The sequence below is a fragment of the Spinacia oleracea genome, chromosome 6 (genome assembly GCF_020520425.1).
Source record: "Spinacia oleracea cultivar Varoflay chromosome 6, BTI_SOV_V1, whole genome shotgun sequence".
NCBI classification, from domain to species: Eukaryota; Viridiplantae; Streptophyta; class Magnoliopsida; order Caryophyllales; family Amaranthaceae; genus Spinacia; species Spinacia oleracea.
Genome location: NC_079492.1, coordinates 57,754,684 through 57,763,835, shown reverse-complemented (window position 1 = coordinate 57,763,835; position 9,152 = coordinate 57,754,684). Strand labels below are relative to the sequence as shown.

General features: G+C 34.3%; 1 protein-coding gene across 1 annotated transcript; it reads right to left on the bottom strand.

Annotated features, from left to right (window-relative positions):
- Positions 1-938: 938 nt before the first annotated feature.
- Positions 939-2,298, bottom strand: LOC110778975 (F-box protein At4g05010). The gene is made up of 4 exons (XM_021983508.2): positions 2,082-2,298; positions 1,752-1,966; positions 1,566-1,640; positions 939-1,450 (listed from the first exon to the last, which is right to left on the bottom strand). Exons 2-4 carry the CDS (start codon positions 1,956-1,958, stop codon positions 1,187-1,189), a joined length of 546 nt encoding a protein of 181 aa, XP_021839200.1. The 5' UTR covers positions 1,959-1,966; positions 2,082-2,298; the 3' UTR covers positions 939-1,186.
- Between the last annotated feature and the right edge of the window lie 6,854 nt (positions 2,299-9,152).

The following is a 9,152-nucleotide window of genomic DNA, read 5'->3' as shown; positions in this document are numbered from 1 at the left end:
ATTTACAGATCTAAAGTATGGTTGGCTGTTGTTTATACATCATACTGTCATACCAGCTTTCAATGATTGGTGTTTATGTTATGTAATGTTACACATTTTTGGTGTTTGCCACAACCGTTGTTTGCGGCTCTAATTTCTCTTCCCTTTTTTTCCATTTCTGGTAAAGGAGATTCTAGTATGGAGTATGAAACTGTGTCATACCACAACGTCCACAAAGGCATGAATGTAACTTATTTCTCGATATTTGCACCTTCATATAAAAGGCTTGTTACTTTGTTAGACATAAAAGACAATGTGGTTACAAACATACAATAAACGTACGTATATAACCGTTTCATTTAAGAAGTACTCGTGCCAGGAAACAATTGTGAAAAAATGACAATTCACGACAAATCCAATCATAAATGCGAGAAGCTCGTCTTGAATAATAGGTTGGTTGGTTGGTTACCGTGATTATCTCACATACAAATGCTCATGGCTTAGCAAGTTAATAACAGCATTTCTAAACAAATCCAATCCTAGATAGCACTACAAGTTCCATACATTTACTCCAACAAAGAAAATGTGTGCAAACTAATGCTTTCGCATAAAGGCTAAACAGTTATGAGCCATGGCGTTATGATAAAAGTATAAAACCGTATCATATAAGAAGAAGAATTCGTGTTGAAAAGGTGCGACAAAAATGACAATTCATGCCAAAGTGCCAAACCCAATCATATACGAGAACTTATATGGAACAATATGTTAGTAACCAGAATGGCAGAATTGTTACAAAAAACAGTGTCACGTAAAAATGCACATTCCGAGAAATGGAAAGGTTAACGGGGGGAGTAGTCACCCCAAATCCAATCATGGGTACTAGAAATTCTATACAATCACTCTTAAGAAAGAACATAACAAATTTACACCAAGTACCCTCAATAACCTAACCTACTTCATCATGAAAACTGCATCGTTTATTTACACAAAATTTCCCATAGTTACAATTACAAAGGACTTATTGTTACAAAGAAAGACAAGCCACCAATTTGCTTTTACCTAAATCTTCAATGGAAGAATTGAAGAACAATAATAACCTAATAATGGCTTGCAAACTCATTGAATTTGCACTTCTATAAATTAACAGTAAATTAAAAAAGCCTGATACTTTACAATGAAAACTAAATTAGACTGTATTGAATTAAACTTAACTGTCGGTTTCCATAAATAAACTTCTTCTAGTCCATCTCTGCTCTTCCTCTTCTCCGTCGGAGAACAAAGCGACGGAAATATCGCTCAGTCTTTTTTTGTTAATTCGAGGACGATTCAGTTTCCGAGCTTGTTTCGGAGCATTCGGAGCTTCAATTTCATCCAAATCCATTTCATTATTCAACATATCAATTGAATTTCTAAACGCTTTCATCTTCGCCGGTGTACTGAATGCGAAATGCGATTGCTTCGCGATAATCGTCTGCGAATAATAAAAAACAAATGTTAAACCTAATTTCATCTCATTTCGTTGAATTAGTCAACTGAAACTGCAATTTGAACTGAAATTAAAATTAAAATCGAATTAATTAACTCACCGAATCGCGAACTGTTTTAGAAACTAAGAAAAGCTGTTTTAGGTCATCGTGATCCACACCACAAATTACTTTGATCTGCAACAAATTTAATAAACAAAGCAATTAATTTCAATTCATTTCACACCAAATTTCAATCAATTTCACTTCAAGTTTCAATTAAATAGACGAATTTCCGCAAAAACTCACCAGAATTTCTTGAGGCAGAGCTTCAAGAAGAGAACTCGTATCCTTTACTCGAAACGTTTCGTCATCTTCATCACTACTGTAACAGTGTCTCTTCACAGGTGAATACGGCTCAAAATCAGCACAAAATTGCTCCAAATCACAGCTATTTTTAGAAATTAATATCCTCTTCCTTCCTAGAGAGAAACTCAAGCTCTTCGTCAACGCCATTTTCCTTGCTTCAATACCAAAAACTTCCAGAAATGAGCCAAAAACTTCCAGGAATGAGCCAAAAGGTTGCAAAAATGTCCAGAAGAAACGAGCACAAATTGAGGAGAGAGAGAGAAGGTGTACCAGAAATTTAGGAGAGGGAATTTAATGAGAGATTTCGTAACCGCTGAATACGCTTAAATAGTAGTCCCGAAATTACTGTGTTTGCTGGTGAATAAAAATGTAGAGAGTGAAAGATTTTGAAGTAGAGTAGTTCAACTTAATTTTGTAAACTGGGATTAAACTGCTAAATTTAGGTGACACTCACAATATTTATATTTCAAAATATTGGAAGGAAAAGATATGCTCAGTTTATTTTCTCTTTTTTAAATAAAGACGTGTTTTTTATTTTATTTTTTATTTACTTAGTGAGGAAGAACCGAGAAATTTCGGAGAAAAAGGATCTTTTATTTATTTATGGATTTATTTTAATTCTATGGCGGTTATTCTCTAAAAGTCTAGAAAATGAATTTAAATTGGGGAAGGAAAACTAGCCGTTGAGGGTAAGTGGGGACACGTGGAGGAGAATGGTTCGTTGGGTGAAAGAACGTGTGAGAGTTTAAAATGACGTGGATGAGTGGTCGGCTGTGTCGGTCTAGTCTGATACACGGATTCTAGTTCTAGGTAAACTTTGGTGAACTCTACTTTTTATGTTTATGTTTATTTTTATTTTTACTTTTTATTTAAGAAATTGAGGAGTATATTTGGTGGGCTAGGTGAACCGTATTTAGTTTTGTTAAAGCGTTTTTAATTGTACTACTCCGTAGTATAGTAGTACATGATAATTGATACCCTCTAAAAGTTTTTTTTTTAAATGAAAATTAATTTATTAATAAAGAGTCATACGATATCTACAAGAGAAATATAGATCTAACAAATACATGACAAATTGAATCAAATAAAGGTTTCCTTCATCAAAACTACGGTCGTTGAATAAATCTTGCACTGTAGAACGTCTCCCGTATATAACACTGGAACATACAGCCTTTTCAGAGAGAGGGTCTAACGATTTGTTGTAGCCGCGAGGATGATTTCCACTTGATTCATCTGAATATAGTCGAAAAATTGATATCTTTTGCGATCCCGCATAAAACTTTACCAACGAACCAATTCTACATAAATCAACTGAACGACAAACCAAACATACTAATACTAACCCACCATAGGGAGACTAACGAACAAGGACGAACTCCGCCCATATGGTGAAAACTTATTGAATTTAAGAGAAAATACCCTCTAAAAGTCTAAACCTTGCTTTAATGATGTTTAATGTATTAGCTCAGCTCATTAGTTTAGTACTCAGTGTTTAGTGGGAACAATAACGTAATAGTTTGTAAAAATCTGGATGTTAATTATATTAGTTGATAAAGTCTGGAAGGGTGGTAACCAAGTTATGAGATTATACCATTTGTTGATTTACCCTTTACAGCTCTCGCTACGCCCATTTCGTCTTTGTTCTGCATTACTTAAACCTATACATATACTCCTAATATAAAGCTGCCAGGGTGACTATGTCATCCGGATCCGATCAATATTCGAACCACCAGAACTTAATATATGGACGAAAATCCGATAAAACCCATATGTTAAACGGGTGGCGGGTGGATCGGGTGATGGATCAGATTGGATCGGATTCAGGTGAAGGTTCATCCAACCCGTCACCCGGTCGATCCATCATCCGATCCATCCATATACATCCATCCACTTAAATTCTTTTTACTACAATTGCTATATTACTAGATTTGAGCCAGGGCGATGCAGGGATTTTATTAAATTGTTAAGTTAAAATAAAACCCCTATTACAACTGTTATATTTTATATACAGAGTATTAGATTAGATTAGTGTTTGGTTTTGAATTGAATTTCATTTTTGATTTATTTTTTTAATTATTAGAATGTTTGATTTTGGATGGAGTTGTATATATTAGTAATTAGTTAATTAAAATATTTAGTGACACCTAATTATTTATTTACGTGGCACTCGACTTTTTTAATTCAAAAATAATTCAGAATCTTATTTTTCATTGGCCGAAACCATTAGATTTCCTACGTGGCGCTATATTGTAATACCTCGTATTTTTCTATAATTATAAATATATTTTATAATATTTATAAAGCATTTCGTCGTATTTATAAAGTATTTTTATAAATTAATTTCATTTAATGAGAATTAAATGCTTTTTATTTTTAATTAATTTAATTATTAATTAGTTACGAAAACCGAATTTTATTAAATTAATTCAACGAATTTATTTAATCGGGAATTGTTGGGTCGTATTTCAAAAACGAATTTAATATACTTAAAGCCCGGTTTTTTTTGTCTTAATCAAACCCAACAAAGTTTGCAAGGAGTAAACTTAAATGAGCCCGGTAATAAGCCCAACTCAAACTACCATAACCTAGCCCACATGGGAGAGAAAAACTATAAGTAGACCCTCTCATTAAACCCTCACAAAATTTTCAGCACTCCCTCTCTCTCCTTTCTTTCTCTCTCCTTGTGGCACCCTCTCCTGTCCTCTCGTCCGACCAGCCTTGCTTGCAGCCCAAGGCACTCGTGCCCAGCCCCGTGCGCGCAAGCCCTCGCTGCCCCTCTCTCTTCGTGCCTCGCCCTGCAGCGCAGCACCATCGCAGCTGATGTGTGTCGCGTGCCCTCGTCCCTCCCCGCAGCCCCGCAGTGCTGAGCCTCGTGCTCTCTGCTGCTCGTGTGTCGAGTGCCCCGCGCCAGCGCCCCTCCTCTCTCACCCTTGTTGCGCGCTGCCACGCTGCTTGCGTGCTGTGGTGCATGCTGTTGTGTTGTTGCTCGACGCCCCACACACACAACACAACAATTGTTGTGTGTGTGTGTGTTGTTGATTGATGATAATCAATCGTATACTTTTTAAACTTTAATTTCAGTTTTTAAATTGTTTTAATTATTATGATTGTTTAATAATTTGGGTTGTTTAAATTAATTAGAACGGTTTTGAACACCGCATTGGGTTAGTATTGTGTTTTAATTAAAGAGATTGGTTTTGATGGTTGAAACTATAAGTTTCAGATTTAGTAAGTTTATAAAGTGTTGATTTTTGAAGTCAAAACATGTTTTTGGAATAAACTATTGTTAGGGTTTGGTTTTAAATTAATTAAGCGATTGATTCACATAATTTAATGACAATTTAAATTATGGGAATCAACTTAAATTTTCAGATTGTTTATAAGCTTTAAAAAGTTGGTTTTTAAGGGTTTTAAAGCTAAAAAGTCAATGTTTTTATGCTAGGACTTGAGTTGACTATTTGAGACTATTAAATTTACGATTAACGATTGATTTCTAATTAAACTAAGAGTTTTAGAATCTTGAATAGTTGCTGGAAATTTAGTAAACATGGATAATAATTTAGTTCTCTTATTTTGTTTATAGGAGTTGATTTCTAGTGAGTCGTGATTCGCACAGTGGCCCCCGTACTTAGGTATTCCAGGTACGTTCAAGACTAGGGTGACCACCTATCCCTTGAGGACTTTAGGAAGTGTATTGAATGCGAATCATGTGAACTTATATGTTATTATGAATTCATGTTTGATGATTGGGAATGATTATGTTATCATGAATTCATGTTTAATGTTAAGAACGAGCATGTTATTATTATTATTGAATATATGTGAATGAGCATGTTATGAATTGAATTATGCTTTATAGATTCTGTTGAACTATCATGTTATGGACTTTTATAATCGTTGAATTATTACAAGCATGTTGTTCAAGTTGGTTTGCATGTATGAGTATTGCACATGCAAGTTGTTATTATTATTATGCTATAGTACGGGATGTCTAGCATAATTATTGAGCCAATCGAATATTGCCAGTGAGCAATATATATTCTACCAAAGGGGTAGAATATGTTAGAGAGTCTATGTGAATTGAATTAAGGACAATTCGTGTTAAGGGCACACCCCGCTTGTTAATAGGTAATGTCGCGTTATCTCAAACAATGTTTTTGAGAAGGAACAATGGGAGTAATTTCACTTGAGTCTATGTTTGATCACAAATCCTAAAGAAGTAAAATAATGAAGAGTCATTGTTGAATTGTTTAATTGTTTAATTGTTTGTATGTTGTGTCTTGAGTAGAGTCTTGAGTCGCCTTGAACATAATATACTAATTAACGTAAAGTGTAACCCAAAGAGCTTCAAAACTCTTGGAATGTATATACCTTGAGTATGAACAATGTGGGGAGTCTTGCCGGAAAACTTGTACTCCTAGAATGATACAAGACGTTGTTTCATTCTCTTTTATGCCGTTGTGCATTGGAATTCTTGTCGGTATGGCCCGACTGTCGGTAGTAGCCCGACTTATTTTGGTGTATGGTTGACTCCCATCACCCTTTCTTTCCTTTTGAGGATACTTTACTTTACCCGTTCGAAGCTACTTTTCAGTAATCTGTGGGTCAAGAGTCGCGTCAAGTGTCTAGTCTTGTCTCCATGATTGTTTGTTTATTATATGGCTTTTGCATGTGGTTATTTAATTTGTCGAATGAAGCATGTTAGGATAGAATGTTATTCTAGCTTGTTCGTACTCAGCTTTTGCTGACTTCGTGCTTCATGTCTTCTGGTCATGGCCTTTGCCTTAATGACCCTATGATGATCCATCAATTGCATTTGCGTTGTTGGGGAGTAGATTTTTAATAAAGAAGGTTTGTAGAGATAACTTGCGGGAGAAGTTATCATGGGATTCGAGTTGAGAGTTTAATTCTTCCTTATTTTATAAACTCTACTTTTATTTAAAGTCATGACTACTATTTTCAGTTAATGGATTTCAAATGGTTTAATACTTTGGATTTGGGCCTCAACGGTTCCAACTTGTTTTAATGACCATTAACTATTTATTTAATGTGTTTTGAAAGTTAGTTAACTCCGCTGCGTAATTCTGGTAAATAGCCTTAGCCGTTATCACGGTGGCGGTAATATCTTGGTAATTCTTGTATTTTAAGTCGGAAAATATTTTATAAAAAGCAAGGAATTATTATGGTGTTACAAAGTGGTATACTAAGAGTTTAGTGCAATCCTTCTTTGTAGTAAGTAATAATACAAAGTGGTATCTGCAGAGCTCTAGTTTGAGAGCTGCTTTGCATTAATTAATAGTGCAAAGTGGTAAATCCTTAAACTACGATTGCGGAACTTTAGGATTTTCGAAAATTATTTTCCTAAAGTCAAAATGTTGTTTTTGAGTACTAAAAATTTTGAAAAGCCAAATACCAATTATTTCAAGAATTTGAAAATCATTTTAATTATTGATTTTTTTTTATTTCGAAGTAATTATTTTAATTCCGAAATAATTTCGGATTTTTCAAAAAAAACAATTTTTTTTTTTTCGTATTTCCGAAATAAATAAGTATTTATTTATTTATTTATTTAATTTTTTATTTATTCCTTTTAATTATTTTCGAAAATAATCGAAATAATTTCTTAAATTATTCGATTACTTATTTAAAATTTTCGATTTTAATTTTAATAATTTCGCATATATTTGAAGTTATTTATTTAAATTAATTTCGAAATTTTTTATTTACTCTAAGTGAGGAAAGGGTAGAATAAGAAGGGTACAATTAGACTAAGTATGCGTTTGATTTAAGTATGCTGTTCTAACCAAGTGTTTGTGTGATTATGTGATCTTTTAATTAAAGTTTGATCATGTCTTGTTTTGCTTTATGTGAGTAACTGCATCATGATTCATGATTAAGCATGTACTTGTGCATTGAAATTGTATGGCTCAACGAACTTACTTTGTTTTTGGAACACTTTAGTAAGACTTTGTAGTTGTTAACTTTTGGGATTAAGATGTTGATTTCAAAGTACGCAGATCTAGGAAACCTAGAGAAGCAATTGTGAAACCCCACACATTTATGTGAAGAAGATCGAATTTGCTTGCAACTATTTTGCTATAGTAAAGAACCTACCTAAACTAAGGAAGAAAGATGTTATGGCAGAGATGGTTATTCATTGCTTACCTTCCAAGAATCCATACATAGAGCTTAAGAACCGATTTCGTGATATGCATATGGGAAATGGCATTCCTAATTACTACAAGTATGGTACTCCAGATGGTAGATGGAGGTATGATTTGGAGATTATGACTACGATTATAGAGCTTGCGGAGGAATGTTTTGATGATGGTAAGACAGTGGAGAAAATCAACCTTACAGGATTAGATCATGATACAAAAACTCAGATGGATGAGGATAGTGATGATGATGTTGTTGAGATTGAGAACCCTAATCCTATCATTCCTGAACCTACTATTGAGATCTCCAGTGATACAGAAATTGAGCCAGAGACCAACGATGATGAAGTAAACAGTGTGCTACAAAAGAATAATGAGGATATGGAGTATGAGTCAGATCCAGGGGAAGACTTTGATGACTTTGAAGACCATGAGCACTCTTCACCAGTTTGTAGAGGTGGTTGGATAGTAGAGTAGCATTTAAAGACTTTTCTAATGTAATAGCTAGTGCTTAAATTTTTAGTGAAGTAATAAAGTAGTAAACTACTATTTATGGTTTTAGTAGTTCAGTTTTGTGGTTTCCGAATAAAGAACGATTCAAAGGATGTATTATTCTTTCCATTGAAGCAATAAAAGTTTAGAATCCTTTCTTTTACCTTTAATTCTAAGTTTATGTTCTCTTTGAGCGATTATCGCAAAAGAATTTCATGTATTTCTTCAATGAAATTGTGCTTGCAAGGTGGTTCAGTTTTCACCACTTGAACTTTGTGATGCGGACTAAGAGAGAAAGCGGGCCATAATAGGCGCCTATCTTTCTTAGGGTTCGAAATTTCCATGTATGTGTAATAATTGTATGGCTAGTTAGTGCAATGTTTTAGTAAGGCAGTGTCAAAACTCAGTTGTTAAAGTTAGTCTTTTGTTTTATTTAGGAGAAGGGAAATGACTACCCAAGGAATTGCCGATGTGGTTAGGCAACTAGCTGAAGTAGTGCAGAACTTAGCACAGAATAGGAATAACCAGGGAGTTGATCCAGCTGGTGAGATGTTTAAGAAGGTGGCCCAAAGTAAGCCTCCTTTGTATCAAGGGGAGATAGACCCAACTGTACTTGAGAACTGGCTAAGGGAGTTCGATAAGCTTATCGTAGCTGTCAATTGCCCGGAAGATCTTAGGGTTAATAGTGTTG

Excerpts from the sequence above, each read along its gene's own strand:
- LOC110778975 (XM_021983508.2), bottom strand. The coding sequence starts at position 1,958 with ATGGCGTTGACGAAGAGCTTGAGTTTCTCTCTAGGAAGGAAGAGGATA. Across the intron at positions 1,641-1,751 it reads CTCTGCCTCAAGAAATTCTG|ATCAAAGTAATTTGTGGTGT; the intron begins GTGAGTTTTTGC and ends AATTTGTTGCAG. Across the intron at positions 1,451-1,565 it reads CTAAAACAGTTCGCGATTCG|ACGATTATCGCGAAGCAATC; the intron begins GTGAGTTAATTA and ends TATTATTCGCAG.